The 13,691-nt window shown below is 39.4% G+C and overlaps 5 protein-coding genes and 1 long non-coding RNA gene across 6 annotated transcripts; 2 read left to right on the forward strand and 4 right to left on the reverse strand.

Moving 5' to 3' along the window:
* Window positions 1-15: 15 nt before the first annotated feature.
* Window positions 16-2,476, reverse strand: Desat1 (Desaturase 1). Its single transcript, XM_030382543.2, has 4 exons — window positions 2,164-2,476; window positions 857-1,193; window positions 611-796; window positions 16-540 (listed from the first exon to the last, which is right to left on the reverse strand). Exons 1-4 carry the CDS (start codon window positions 2,474-2,476, stop codon window positions 222-224), a joined length of 1,155 nt encoding a protein of 384 aa, XP_030238403.1. The 3' UTR covers window positions 16-221.
* vrs (versager) lies at window positions 1,123-2,157 on the reverse strand. The gene has a single exon (XM_089256437.1). The coding sequence runs from the start codon at window positions 1,608-1,610 to the stop codon at window positions 1,320-1,322; it is 291 nt and encodes a 96-aa protein (XP_089112563.1). The 5' UTR covers window positions 1,611-2,157; the 3' UTR covers window positions 1,123-1,319.
* On the forward strand, window positions 2,358-8,183 carry LOC149092126 (uncharacterized). Its single transcript, XR_016196221.1, has 2 exons — window positions 2,358-2,485; window positions 8,069-8,183. It is a non-coding gene; the product is annotated as an uncharacterized LOC149092126 (long non-coding RNA).
* Window positions 8,184-8,341: 158 nt separating this feature from the next.
* Window positions 8,342-9,245, forward strand: LOC115561937 (uncharacterized). The gene is made up of 2 exons (XM_089256436.1): window positions 8,342-8,572; window positions 8,632-9,245. The coding sequence occupies exons 1-2, from the start codon at window positions 8,477-8,479 to the stop codon at window positions 8,989-8,991; spliced, it is 456 nt and encodes a 151-aa protein (XP_089112562.1). The 5' UTR covers window positions 8,342-8,476; the 3' UTR covers window positions 8,992-9,245.
* Window positions 9,143-10,625, reverse strand: LOC115561930 (acyl-CoA Delta-9 desaturase). Its single transcript, XM_030382545.2, has 4 exons — window positions 10,288-10,625; window positions 9,890-10,226; window positions 9,633-9,818; window positions 9,143-9,568 (listed from the first exon to the last, which is right to left on the reverse strand). The coding sequence occupies exons 1-4, from the start codon at window positions 10,583-10,585 to the stop codon at window positions 9,250-9,252; spliced, it is 1,140 nt and encodes a 379-aa protein (XP_030238405.1). The 5' UTR covers window positions 10,586-10,625; the 3' UTR covers window positions 9,143-9,249.
* Window positions 10,626-12,055: 1,430 nt separating this feature from the next.
* Window positions 12,056-13,617, reverse strand: Srlp (Spliceosome-ribosome linker protein). Its single transcript, XM_030382541.2, has 3 exons — window positions 13,373-13,617; window positions 12,521-13,309; window positions 12,056-12,452 (listed from the first exon to the last, which is right to left on the reverse strand). The coding sequence occupies exons 1-3, from the start codon at window positions 13,470-13,472 to the stop codon at window positions 12,181-12,183; spliced, it is 1,161 nt and encodes a 386-aa protein (XP_030238401.1). The 5' UTR covers window positions 13,473-13,617; the 3' UTR covers window positions 12,056-12,180.
* Window positions 13,618-13,691: the final 74 nt, after the last annotated feature.

Below are 13,691 nucleotides of genomic sequence, written 5' to 3' on the forward strand. Positions count from 1 at the left end.
CTTTTTTTGTTGCTGTTTTTGTTTTTGTTTTTAGCTTTGCTCTGATTTGCTTTGTTGCGGCTTTGATTAGCTGCTGCTGCTTTTGATATTATTAAGTCAGCATTCGTTTTTGTTTTAAACGGAAATATTCAATATTCATATTTTGTTAATCTATTTCTGCGTTTGTTTTCAATTAATTTCATTCCGGCGACCGTGCGACAAATCCACAATCAATCCACAATTTATTCGCTTTTTTTGTGTGTAATCACGGCATCGTCGATCTCCTCCTTGGGCTGATCCTTATCGCCCCAGCCCCAGGTGGCGTGGGTGCCATCGCCGGTACGCTTCACACGCTTCTTGATAATGTCGGGGGACACGCTCTTTAGGTCGTAGGCCCAGCCAATCTTGGCGAAGAAATCAATGAAAGCCGTGGTCAGATTTAGCGAGTATTTGCCAAACTCAGCGGTCTTGTAGTCCCAGGGGAACACATGATGATAGTTGTGCCAGCCCTCACCGAAAGCGAGCATCGCGACCGAGATGTTCTCCGAAGGATTGATGAACCTAACGAGAATGCAGAAAGAGAGAGAGTTGTTAAAAAGAGTTTTAGTGATTTCGTGGCTATTGAACTCACCTGTCATAGGGACGGCCACCGAATTTGTGTGCAGCACTGTTCACCAACCAGGTCACATTCAGGATGAAGCACCAGCGGAACATGGTGGCCACGAACCAGGCGTTCACAAAGCTCTCGCCCCAGAAGTACATGGGTGCCACAGTGGGCAGGATGAAGCAAGCCAGGGGCATCAGGATAAAGTAGTGCCTGAGAAGAATGGAAGTATTTAGTTAATTGTCCAAGAGCTTAGCTTGACTAGGCACTCACTTCTTCTGGAACATCAGGATGGGATCGGCACGCAGATCGGATAGGTCGACACCCTTGCCCTTGGCCTTCACCTCGGGATGCTTCTTGCACAGCAACCAGCCAATATGCGAAAAGAAGAAGCCGCGCGTGGCATTGTGGGGATCGGCATCGGTCTCCGAGTACTTGTGGTGCACACGATGATCGCGGGCCCAGTGGTAGGCGGCATCCTGGAAGGCAACTGTATTGAAGATCACCAGCAGCACGCGCAGCGGCCACTTAGCCTTGTAGGAGCGATGGGCCCATAGACGGTGAGCGCCAGCCGTAATGCCCAAGCCAGAGACAACATAAAGAGCGAAAGCTATAATAACAAGATTATATACATACATATATTAATACAATGCCAGCTATATATATTATTATTAGATTAGAGATTACAACTAAGAATTTAACATTGTGTCATAACATAAAATTTTATAATCGCTGATTAGTCATCTATATCTGAAGCTTTGTTTCCTTTATACTCGATGTTACGTATGGCATATGCCTTTCTATCGGCGCTAGTCGATAGGACGCCAAGCATTGTCAGGTTGAACAGCGAGCACTCGACCTGAAAGTCCAGACGATGCACTGGATTGCGATTACGCATCGTATATTTCACGTGCTCCTGTATATCGGAGAATGGCGCATAGTCCAAATTCTCAATGTCCGTAATATACCTAATGGCCTTTAGCACATGGCGATTCACCTTGCGAGGCACTCGAAAATTATCCATCATATGTCTTTTTGTGAATATATATGTATTTTAAAATGTATACAGCAAATGTTTTGTTTATGTTCTGTGATTTATGTGACAAAAAAAAATTGTCGACAGATATTGCTACGTTCTGATTGGGCATTGTTTCGGCATGTTAATTGCAAATTATTTAAATATTCATACTGAATATTGAATATTTATATCTATTTAATATTCTCTACAGACAATAACAAATAGTCTCCGATTGTAATTCATTTACATCTTGCTTAATCGCTCATATCACTATATATTATAATAGAGAAATGTTCCATCTATCAATTGTTGATTTTGATTTGAATTGCGCACTAAGCTTCGCCTAAATTGGGCACTATATTAATTCGTGTCTGATCTATTGGACTATATGATATGACTTTGGCCCAATGTTATCAGTGCCAAATTTGAAATAAACAACGCTGATAACCTTGCAATTGAAATGCGAGGCACGCGACGCCAAGATGACAAACAATGAATTCATATTAAACATTCTACTGATTGCCATGCGGTCTGTTTGTCTGTCCGGCTGTTGTCAACTCACCCAGAACGATTGTCTGCCATTTGGCCGAGGTAAAGATTAGCCATGCGCCGTAGACGGCAGCCAAGTGTAGATATCCGAATGCAATTATGTTGCGCCAGACGAGCTTCAGTTTGCGCCTGTCGGCCTTCTTCATGGACACAATGTCCTTGACGAGGCCGCCATCGATGGTCTCGGCATCGCACTCGAAGAGCACGCCAGTCGAGTCCTGCTGCAGTTTCGTGGGATTCTGCTCTGATTCAGCGGCAGCTGTTGCCGCGGCAGAGAGCAGCGAGTCTGTAATCGACTGGCCTCCAGCGGTTGCGTTTGGCGGCATAGTGTGTTAGTGTTTGGTACCAGCTGTAGTCAAGAGACAGAAAATAAAAAGACATTAAATTTTAAATGAATGCATTGCGCAATTAGTTAAGCAAATTGACTAAGCTGAACTTGACACGCTTTACCCATAGGTGACTAATTTTGGGTGTCGTTATAACTCTTTAATTATTACCCAATTTGTTGTCATTATACATACATACATATGTATGTAGTTGCACGCTAGTTGGCGTTAGTACTTTTTGTTGCTGCAGTTCACAGCAAAAATCAATATTTTCAAGGCTGATGTCCTTGCTGAAGGATAACGTGCAGTACAGTGAAAGCACGCTTGAATGAACATTCACTCTTTCTCTCTCATACATATTATCATTAAATTCTGTCAACTTTGTTGCTTTTTCAGCTTGCGCTCGTTCCATGACCAATCAAATAGGGAAATTAATAAGAATATTGGGACCAAAATAAATACTGCCGGCTAAACGGCATGTCTGTAGCTTTTACTGTTGATAATTTAAATGCCGGCACGACAACAACAAATCATGGTGTGCTCACACACACAGAGACACATGTGGGTCACTGGGCGACTAATGTGAAGGCCAAGCTTGCAAGATTGTGTACACACTTGTTTCTGTGTGGGTCATGGAAAATTTCCCAGCTTCAAATTTGCTATACAAAAACACTGACACATTAGCAACAACAAATTAAGAATGAAAGATGTATGCATGTATAAATAACTATTGAGACAACTCAGCAAACGCAAAGTAACATCAATTAGTAAATGCACTATTTATTTATTTTGTATGTGTGAACATCTATACTATAGGTCTACCTTTGAAGACGTCTAACAAGTTTTTTGACAACCTGCCAATCGGAGACTCAATTTTCAACTGTTGAACAGAAAATTTGCGCAAAACCAAACAAGCGTGTAGTGTACATACATACACACATATAAATGTATGTAGTATGCTAAAGCTTTCTGCTTACGCAAAAGCTTTGGCAATATACATACAACAAATTGCTTTTCTATGCCGGTGAAGCTTTTGCAGGTGTCCATAAACAGATTAGAAGAAATATTAATAAGTAAACGCAGACATCGAATGATGTTTAATAATTCAGGGTCAGGGTTTTGTATTCTGCTGGCATTTAATCACGTTGCTTTATTGCTTCGAGGGTAAAATAGCTATTAACTATTAAATCCAAAATGTTATTAAAGACCATATGTTGTTTGTATACAGAAAACATATATATATAGGAAAACACGTCAGCTTAAGCAGTTGTATTCTCTTTTCCGTGTAAATTACGTTACCACCTTGCACTGCATTATTAACATTGAAATATGAGCCACGTGTGTAAGTATGTATGTATGCTTAAAGTCATACGATTCCTACACCAGCCTCTAACAACCGTGCACGACAGAGACAGCATAATGGCAAGAGCAAGCAATTCAGTTGGGCTTGTTTGTACAGTACGATTGAACGTGCTTGTGTGTGTGTGTGTTTGTGTGTGTACTTTCAATTCAAAAGAATATTTAGAAATTGACTAAAAGAGCAGATCACCAACAAAAGCTTTACCACTATGGCGCACTCTCTGACTTTTTCCTCGTCGCGTGAGCCCATCAGCTGTTTACATGTGTTGCTGGTGGTAACATAATTTGTATCAAAACCGGCAACCCGCTGCCAACGTCGGCGTTGTTGTTTTCTTTTTTAGCTTTTTGTAAATTTGTGATTATGACGGAACAAGCATTTGATAAAGCCTACCCCGCATTGATATTGAACTTGAATTTTATGTGCACGTAGCCCCATTGGCGTCAACGCACACAGATGAGAGTGCGAGAGTAGACATAGAGAGAGAGCATTACACTGGGAGAGTGAGAGAGCGCAAAGTGAGCGAAAAAGAGCTTGATTCACCGACCGGCATCACGATGCAAAAGCGTGTTCCGCTCTGCTCAACGCATAAAATCTGGTTGTCTCGGTCATTCTCTATTGATGCGTCTAATCTAGTAAATTGCGTTTTTGAATTTGCGAAAACTAAAGCTTTCCGGTAGAATTTTACCATTATTGGATTTATGATAGAGTATTTTCTGCGTACTATGCACAATGTAAATAGCAACAAAAAACTTTGTTCAATTAAGCGATTAAAAAGTTCAACTTAAAGTTCAACGTACGAAAAATTATACAACACAAATAAGAGAGCTACGTTTTAATTCAGTTCTAGTTTGAGTGAGGTAAGTGTTCATTGGCGTTACAGCACCTAATTACACATTCGTCCCTATGTATGTATATCGATATAAATATATGGATATATTCCGAATACGAAGAGCACATAATTATTATTCATTTAAGCATTAATGAATCTTTTAGTCGAAAGGGTCAGCTTAAGTATGCTAAATACATGGTCGAGCAGACTAACGCCGCAAGCTAACTATACAAGATTTGTATAAAGTATCTGCGCCTAGGTCTCTAACCTTCAGTAAATAGACGCGTTGACCGTTAAAGTACAGCCTTCAGAAGTTAAGAGTTGGAAAAAAATACAAATTTTATGATTTGCATGATCAACAGATCGCTTGGTAGCAATAAAAAGCTCTCAAAGATTTTTTTGTTTAAAAGGTTTTTTTTTTTTTTTTTTTTGGTAGTGTATTTTGTATGTATACTCTTGGCTTGTCTCTTGGGTCACTTGGCTATAGTCGAACGTTTGCGTATTAGTTAATGGTTTACGTAAACACTTGCAAATCCTGTCGCAACAGACAAACGTCAACATAAACGTCTGCACATATGTACTAACCTGTTTTGCTGATGAAGTAAATATAGTTTGCTTTTCGCGGTTTTTCTTTTGATGAATTTACAAAATAAAACCTTTGGTTTATCACTTTATTTTTGCACAGAGTATTTGTATGAATTAGTAACAAAGCGGGCAACGTTGAGACACGTCCGCACGCTCTGATGTCTCAGCACACACTGAGAGCCAGTCGAACCGAGTGGTGAAATTTAAACCATTTTTTTCGCTCTCAAAACTTTGACGTTGGCAGAGACGCAAAACTTTTACTGCCCCTTTCTTAGCATTTATTATTGATATGCCTGGTGCTTGGGCACTTCTAGCTGTACATACATTCACACATATATATGTGTGTACATAATATAGGCACGCGTTCATCAGCACAGATTAGCTCGGGAGATTACGATCAACTGAATTTGCACGTATGCACTTCTCATAGAACTTTGCGAATTTCGCAAAATTTGCTCAATTGAAAGTACGTTAATGAATGAAAATGACTTTGGAACGTAATTTGAACCCTTCAAAAACAACTTACGGACATTGTCAATAGATCAATTACAATTAAAGTTACCGCTGCAATGCAAATTAAACAATTACCTAAAGTACACAACACGAGAATCTTATAGTAAATAGTGCACTCTGCCCTCAGTATGAAAATATGTGCATGGATATCGAACAAGGAAACGAGATTACCAAATGCTAAACTTTGATAGAAGTTCAAAAATGAAATGCCATTTATAACTTACTTAAGTGGCTAAACGTGATAATAAATTTTAGAAATGTGTACGATTTATTACTCTACTTGGGAAAGTAACACACCTTATAGATGGAACTTGTCACATAATTATTGTGTATAGAAAGAAAATACGAATTTTGATATGCCAATTTTGTTAAACTATTAAAAATTGTCCGAGTTCGATCTTTAAATATTTTAGTAATAACAAACAATATGCAATCTATTTCAGGTTTTTGATATGCTGCTTCGACATAAGACAGGTATTTAATCAAATTGTTGTTCTTTGTCAATGCAAAGCATGTAGTCAAAGCTCCTGCTGGTTTTGATTTTCTAGTTTCAAGATTATCTATTGTTATACAAATAGTTTGACTTCCATATGCAGAGGGAGACAAAACATAGAGATTAGCATTTTCTAGTAGTGCGACTGACCATTAGACATTAGATAACAAAATTTAGTGATAAGCCCAATATGTTTATTAACTTTAAAACATGTGCGCACGAGAGTTTGGGAAAAAAATAAATAACAAAATGTTATTGTTTATGAAAATAGTAAAAAAATTGAAATAAATGTAATTAACATGTCTAACTTCCTCTGACTCTTGTGTGGCATGGAATTGATAAGGTCCTGCTTGGTAAAGTCCTTTCAGTGCCATTATTTCATCTACATCTCTGGGCTTAAGTAACAGAATTTGTTCGCTCTCTTTGGACTCTATCGTAAACAGACTATGAAAATAATTTGGTTGTTTCATTTGGTTTATCTTTTTTGTACTGTAAACAGACCATATTGTATATGCATATGTTTATATTATTACTAAAACTGAACTAATGATAAATAACTGCTCGAAGAATGTAAGCGATACGCCCAGCTGTTTTTTGATCGTAAACGATAGAAACAACTGTTGCTTGATCGTAAACGGCATTCACTCCAGCTGTTGATGCAACTGCATATGCATATCCATGCCTACATGCATGCATTTCTTTCAGTTTAACATGCAATTGCGCATGGAAAAATTCGAAATGAACTTAAAAGTCAATTAGATTATAACTCGATTCTAATCGATTAGGCGTGCGCTTAGCACGGTATAAGATTCACGTAAATTAATTAACCCTACAAAACTGCAATCTAAGGTAAGTTATATGGAAAGACCTAGGCGCAAGGCTACTATTTAAATTCATTTTATTTATTTTTTTTTTATGGAAATAAAATACCCGCTGCTTTCACAAAAAAAAAAAAAAAAAAAAAAAAAAACAAAAAACAAAGCCGTTGAGCTTTGACTTCAAAGTTGATAAACCATATCAAAAACACCATAATTGCGTTAGTCTTTTATAAATTTAGAATTCATATTTATATATAAAATTATTACGATTTTGGCTCCCCTATTTTCAGAAATGATCAAAGTAGTGAACATAGGACATTTTGTGCTCTTCATCAAAATATCAGTGATTACAAAATATAAAAATTTGTCGATTCCAAATTATGGCTCTTATGTTTTGGACAGTTGTCCTGATGATATGTCCTTGTTATGGGCATTTTCCATATGGCGATTGGGAGCATAACCTGTCATGATATTCAATCAATCTTGTGGATTTAGCCAACTCCGTTAAATGAGAAACAAGGCCAAATCATGATTTATAAGCCATTCTCTCACTGTTGTTTTTGTGAACACAGCTTTGCATTTGTATGCACTTTATTTTGTCAGCTACTTTTATGCACCTACGCAAACACATCATACCCATTTCCACAATTTTCAATAGGGTAGAAGATGTGAACGTGTAATAGTTCAAAGGAAAACGCGTGATTTCAAACAATTTCCGAGTGGAAATAAAATCCCTTATCTACATGTACATAGAATTCATCACCTTGCGTCATTGCATGCAACGTGATGTCACTCGGAGACTGTGTGCTGCGCAACAAAATATTGTTTAGGTACACAATTCTAATCTGTTAAGAAATAAATTCTTGGATTTTTTCTTTTTTGCAACGTGCGAAATGCGCACTTGGCTGTTGATATACATTTATGTACATATATATTTTGGCAATATATGGATTGTTTTTAATTGTGAGCAAGGTCAATCCAAATTTATATATAGTTTTGCAACTTACTTGTACAATTATTAACCAATTTAGTTGTTTAAATCCAAAATTACACTAATGTCTGCAAAAAAGTTTCTAGAGAGGAGAAGTTCTTGACTTCTCGAAAAATAAGTATCGAGCTCATAACACGATATTTATGCCAAAAGACATGATATCGATGTTGGGTAAAAGTTGGATAAAAAAAATCGTTTTCAAAATTCTTTTAATTCTTAAATTTTGTAATTTTGGCTTTCGTCATTGTTTAATTTTCAGCATTTTTTTTTTTACAAAATACAATCAAGCCCAGTGTAAACTGTCAAGAAAATCAATTTACTGGCATTTTTATCGACAGGATATTCCATAATTTTAATCGATAGCCAGCACTGGGTCCATCGCAAATTGCATTTAATCTGGAGACCAGCAACATGTCAAAACAAAGCCTTCAAAATGAAGATACAGCAAATAATCTAAATCAATCCCTAAATAGGGCAGTCGAGGAGCGGGATGAGGTTGATATTCAGGTATATAGGCGCGCCTTATCTGTAAATCCGAATGACAAATAATATCTTTAAAAGAACAGACTATAGACACGGCTTCAAAAGATATCACAAATGATAGTAAAAATGGTGCAAGAACGTCAAACAATGAAGAAATAATTGTGGACAAAAATGCTGCGCAAGACCACATAGACCTTAATCAAATGGACAATGATGAGCACAAGGGAATTGGTTGCTTCTTGAACGCTAATCCACCTCTACGCATTGCAGTGCACGGCATGTCGGAGCTGGTCAACTCACGGCTCTCGGCCGAAGCACTGGACATTTGTGTAGAGCTGCTAGAGGCAGGCGTGCCGCCAAGGGCGCTGTCGGAGATTGTGCTACATATTCTAGACGTCAAGGTGAAGAATTACGAAAAGGAACACGGTCCCATATTACCATAGGGCATTCAGAGATCAGCGTTAATCCTAAAAACATTATGCTTCAAGATAACGCTTATCAACACCTGAGTGACACCTGCAAACTACAGTCGTCTAGACGCAAGCAAATCGAGAGATTAGCGTAGCAACAAAACCAATCAATTGCGATACCATAGTTAATTATATTGTATATATTTTTGTTACTCTAAAAAATACAACCCGCTAAGCTTAAATGTTTAACTATATTGTGCTAAAATTAAAGTATTTTTATCAACTAAGTTCTTAATGCGTCTTCGTGCCCACAAAGAGAACACGCTGTTCATCTTCTGCGGTCATATCCTTGTCGCCCCAGCCCCATAGCTCGTGCGATCCATCGCCAGTGCGACGTACTCGCCGCTCCACCGTCTCGGGGGCCACTGACTTCAGGTCGTAGGCCCATCCAATTTTTGCGAATAGATCTATGAACGCTGTGGTCATGTTCAGCGAATAGTTGCCCCATTCGGCGGTCTTGTAGTCCCAGGGGAAGACATGATGATAGTTGTGCCAGCCCTCGCCAAATGTAAAGGCCGAGACATATGGACTCTGCGACGGATTAATGTTCCTATACGAAAATCATATTTGTATTATAAATATTTATTATGATCATTATAAAAAGCTTTACGTACTTGTCGTAAGGACGTCCGCCGAATTTGTGAGCCGCGCTATTGACCAGCCAGGTCATGTTCAGTTGGAAGCACCAGCGGAACATGGTGGACACGAACCAGGAACACAAGAGCGACTCGTTCCAGCACATCATGGGTATGACCGTTGGCAATATAAAGCAGGCCAGCGGCATGAGAACAAAGTAGTGTCTGTCAAGTGGAGAGATCAGAGATTACAGTTAGACTACCTCTCTATATAGAGCTTAGCTCTAGCTACTCACTTGAGCTGGAACATGAGTATGCGATCGGCGCGCAGATCGGTGAGATCCAAGCTCTTGCCTTTGGCCACCACATCGGGATGCTTCTTGCACAGCAGCCAGCCGACGTGAGAGAAGAAGAAGCCACGGGTGGCATTGTGTGGGTCGGCATCCGTCTCGGAGAACTTGTGATGCACGCGATGATCGCGCGCCCAATGGAAGGCGGCATCCTGGAAGGCGATCGTATTGAAGGTGATCAGGATGAGGCGCAGCGGCCACTTAGCCTTGTAGGAACGATGCGCCCAGAGGCGATGAGCGCCGCCCGTGATGCCCAGCATACCAGCAACGTACAGGAAAATTGCTAAAGAGACAAAATTTGATGAAATTAAAGGCGGATGGAGGAGCACATCTATGCAACTTACAGAACAGAATTGTTTGCCATTTGGCTTGGGTCAAGAGCAAATATCCGCCGTAGAGCGCAGCCATGTGTAAGTAGGCAAAGAGGATTATGTTGCGCCAAACCCACTTCAATCTGCGTTTCTCGGCCTTCTTCAGCTCTATAACATTCACGTCCAAGGCGCCATCGTTCGTCTCCGCATCGTCCTCGAAGAGCACGCCCGTCTGCTTGGAGGCTCCAGCCTTGGAGTTGATGAGCACTGGCCCCACTTCCGAGTTGCCTGTCAGACCATTGGCCGGGCTATTCACAGCATTTGGTGGCATTCTTCAAAGTAACGCTGGAGAGAATAAAAAATACATATATAAATATTTCGAATTCGAAGAATCTTTTTAAGCTAGAGTTAGTAAATTTGGTGAGTTGCTTATACGTAAACTAAACTTTTCTTTTAGTTCTTTACATTAAGAGAATATTTTTATAGTGAAACCATATTATACTCCAGCTGATCTCTGCAATTATGCAAGTTTAAGCAAGGTAATGATTTTTATACGTGGCACACACACACATGTGTACATATATACCCATAATAAATGAGCTATATAGTATATAGTATATAGTATATATCACCTTATCTATATTGAGTTCAGAAAAACTATTACATGGTAGAAGTATTTGACTCGTACAACAAATGTATTATCTTGGAAAAGTTAATTTACCTGGGTTAGCTTACCTATTTGCTGGGTTCAAAAGTACTATTATATGGTAGAACAAATTTTACAGTCGTAAAAATTATATGTTTTAAAATTTTCATTATCGTCAATTTTTATGAAAATTAAAGCGAGCAAATTATTATTATTTTTTAAAGTAAACTGTTCAATCTAAAAGTCTTTAAAATCTGAGACAGCATTTTTTGCACGTAACATATTTCACTTATAACTCTGAGAGGAGCACATTTTGAATATTTAATGATTCATAATTAACTGCACTTTGTTTTTTTTTTTTACATAATTGTAGCTAGTATATATAATCAACATTCAATTTGAATTGATTAATATTCCAAGTCCCTTAGCAGCTGAAATACTCACCAAACCCTCTGTTTAATTGAGGAGTTTTTGTAAGCGGGAAAGCCGTATCGACCTGACCCGGAATGAGTTGATTTCTTACTGTGTCCACGATCGGACAGGTTTAACAAATGGGATCGTCTTTCTTATTTGGCTTTCTTCTTTGCCACGATATTCGCTTAGGTTTACCTTTGCAAATTATCTGAATTGGTTTGAAAGGGAAGCATCGACTGTTTGCAGTATTTATACTGAATGCAAAAATCGTAAGATGCACTTCATAAAGAAATTCTGATTAGAAATTAATCTCTCTAACGAACTCAACTAATGAGACTTAATGGAATAAATGCAATCTTCGCAATTTCATCTACTCCCCATTGAACTGTGGTCAAACACTCTCGTTGGCGACTATACCACGTGTTGGCCAAAGTACACGATTTGCTACGTCTGGACGCCAGATGTGAATCATAAATGAATTCATTGAAATTAGGGACAGCCATCGCTTATCTCTTAATTAAAATCATTTCAAACTGATGCTCTGAGCGCCATCTACATGTGAGGGCTGTTGATAAAGCTTTCTAAAATTCACTTAAATACCCGGCGATGGCCGTTAAAATACATACTTTTGCCAAACTAAAATTACATTTCATCTTAATTTTATGGATTTTATTATTTAAATGGAGTATCAGCCCAAGATAAGATTTCCGTCTTATTAACAGTTTAACATAAACCAATTAATTGTTCTCTTATGCTTGTGTATTTAAATAAGTTAACAAATTCAAAATTATTCAGTTCTGAATTTCGTGTAAGAATTATGTTATGTACATATTTTAGCGTGTCTCACATATAAACGGAGTCTTCTATTATTTATCTTTGGGCTTTTCAGTTGAATCAGATCCGCTCTCGTCACTGCTGTCCTTTTTGGATTTTTCGACAGGTTTTGGTTCGGCTGCTTTCTTAGATTTGCTTTTGGCCTTCTCCGCCTGCTTCTGTTTTTCAGCCTCAAGAATGGCTGCCTCTTCCTCCTGTTTCTTGACCTCCTTCTGAGCAGCTGCCATGGCCACATCTTCGTCATCCCAATCAGCCATGGAACGATCACGCTTTAGCCACGAGTGTGTGGTGTCTGCTTTGAACGCTGAAATGAAAAGAAAGAAAATATTTAGCTTAGTTTGGCTGGTTTCAGATTACTGAGGATCCACTCACTGTTATTGAACCACTTGATGCCGTTCTGCATGTCCTCGATGATCTCGCGAGACGTATACATGACCTCGTTCTGCACCGCCTGGTGGAACGTTGATGTCTCAAACGAGGCCGAGTAGACGGAGTTGCGATCATGATTGAGTGCGCGCTGCGGAAATTTGGACAAGCACGCGGCCAGCTCCAGGGCATGGCCCAGCGCTGTGCCTGTGGGCACAATGCGGTTAACTAGACCAATATCGTGCGCCTCCTGTGAGCCTACTGGTCGCCCAGTGAGTATCAAATCCAGCGCGCGCGATAGCCCAATCATGGCTGGCAGACGCACAGTGCCGCCGTCAAGCATGGGTACCCCAAAGCGCCTATTGAAGAAGCCTAGCACAGCGGACTCTTCCATGACGCGTAAATCGCACATCAGCGCCAGCTCCAGGCCATTGGCTATGCAGTAGCCGTTGATGCCGCAAACGACCGGCTTTTTAATGTGGCGACGAGTGGGTCCCACAGATCCCTCAGGGCGCATCAGAATATCAACGCTTATCTCCTCCTTCTCGTCAGTGCTGATCTCAAGTATATCAAATCCCGAGCAGAACGATCCACCCACACCATAGAGCACCGCCACAGGCGACGTATCGTCCGCTTCGAAGGCAGAGAAGGCCTCACAGAGCTTCGAAGCGGTTGTCGAGTCAATGGCATTGCGTTGCTGTGGACGATTTATGCCGATTAAGGTGATATTTTTATCCTTCTCAATAATTATGCTCGGAGGCTGTTCCGGTTCCTGTTCTGCGTTAGTTGGGGTCTCTGAAAAAACATTAATTTATTTTATTTACTTTGTAAACATTATGTCACGTTGGTTTTAACTACCTTTGTACAATGCTTTTGTCGCACTAAACATGCGGCGAGGCGCCGAACGTAATTGTTGGCCAATATGCTGGCCCACTTGTATTCCAAATTTGCGGAACATGTTTAAATTGTTAAGGACTCAATTAATTTAGTACAGATACTCGTTAAAGCTTTTTAGCAATCAAAGAACTGCAAATTAAATTCTCAAAACAAATTTCTGAATATCGTATAAAGGGCTGCCACCTATGGTGAAACTATACAGCTGTGATACGATAGTTAATCGCGCAATCGATACATAGTGGTGAAAAGTCGCAATAATCAAAGATCATTTAAGTCGTAA

This window comes from Drosophila navojoa, chromosome 2, assembly GCF_054131105.1.
Source record: "Drosophila navojoa isolate 15081-1374.11 chromosome 2, UAZ_NAV_1.0, whole genome shotgun sequence".
In the NCBI taxonomy this organism is placed as follows: Eukaryota; Metazoa; Arthropoda; class Insecta; order Diptera; family Drosophilidae; genus Drosophila; species Drosophila navojoa.

What these genes read in the sequence shown, in the direction of transcription:
- vrs (XM_089256437.1), bottom strand. Translation starts at nt 1,610, where the DNA reads ATGATGGATAATTTTCGAGTGCCTCGCAAGGTGAATCGCCATGTGCTA.
- Desat1 (XM_030382543.2), bottom strand. Translation starts at nt 2,476, where the DNA reads ATGCCGCCAAACGCAACCGCTGGAGGCCAGTCGATTACAGACTCGCTG. An exon ending in ATGGCAGACAATCGTTCTGG is followed by an intron (nt 1,194 to 2,163) that starts GTGAGTTGACAA and finishes TTGTTATTATAG; the next exon opens with CTTTCGCTCTTTATGTTGTC. An exon ending in GGTGGCCGTCCCTATGACAG is followed by an intron (nt 541 to 610) that starts GTGAGTTCAATA and finishes CATTCTCGTTAG; the next exon opens with GTTCATCAATCCTTCGGAGA.
- LOC115561937 (XM_089256436.1), top strand. Translation starts at nt 8,477, where the DNA reads ATGTCAAAACAAAGCCTTCAAAATGAAGATACAGCAAATAATCTAAAT. An exon ending in GGGATGAGGTTGATATTCAG is followed by an intron (nt 8,573 to 8,631) that starts GTATATAGGCGC and finishes TTAAAAGAACAG; the next exon opens with ACTATAGACACGGCTTCAAA.
- LOC115561930 (XM_030382545.2), bottom strand. Translation starts at nt 10,585, where the DNA reads ATGCCACCAAATGCTGTGAATAGCCCGGCCAATGGTCTGACAGGCAAC. An exon ending in ATGGCAAACAATTCTGTTCT is followed by an intron (nt 10,227 to 10,287) that starts GTAAGTTGCATA and finishes TTGTCTCTTTAG; the next exon opens with CAATTTTCCTGTACGTTGCT. An exon ending in ATACTCATGTTCCAGCTCAA is followed by an intron (nt 9,819 to 9,889) that starts GTGAGTAGCTAG and finishes TCCACTTGACAG; the next exon opens with ACACTACTTTGTTCTCATGC.
- Srlp (XM_030382541.2), bottom strand. Translation starts at nt 13,472, where the DNA reads ATGTTCCGCAAATTTGGAATACAAGTGGGCCAGCATATTGGCCAACAA. An exon ending in GACAAAAGCATTGTACAAAG is followed by an intron (nt 13,310 to 13,372) that starts GTAGTTAAAACC and finishes ATGTTTTTTCAG; the next exon opens with AGACCCCAACTAACGCAGAA. An exon ending in CATCAAGTGGTTCAATAACA is followed by an intron (nt 12,453 to 12,520) that starts GTGAGTGGATCC and finishes TTTTCATTTCAG; the next exon opens with CGTTCAAAGCAGACACCACA.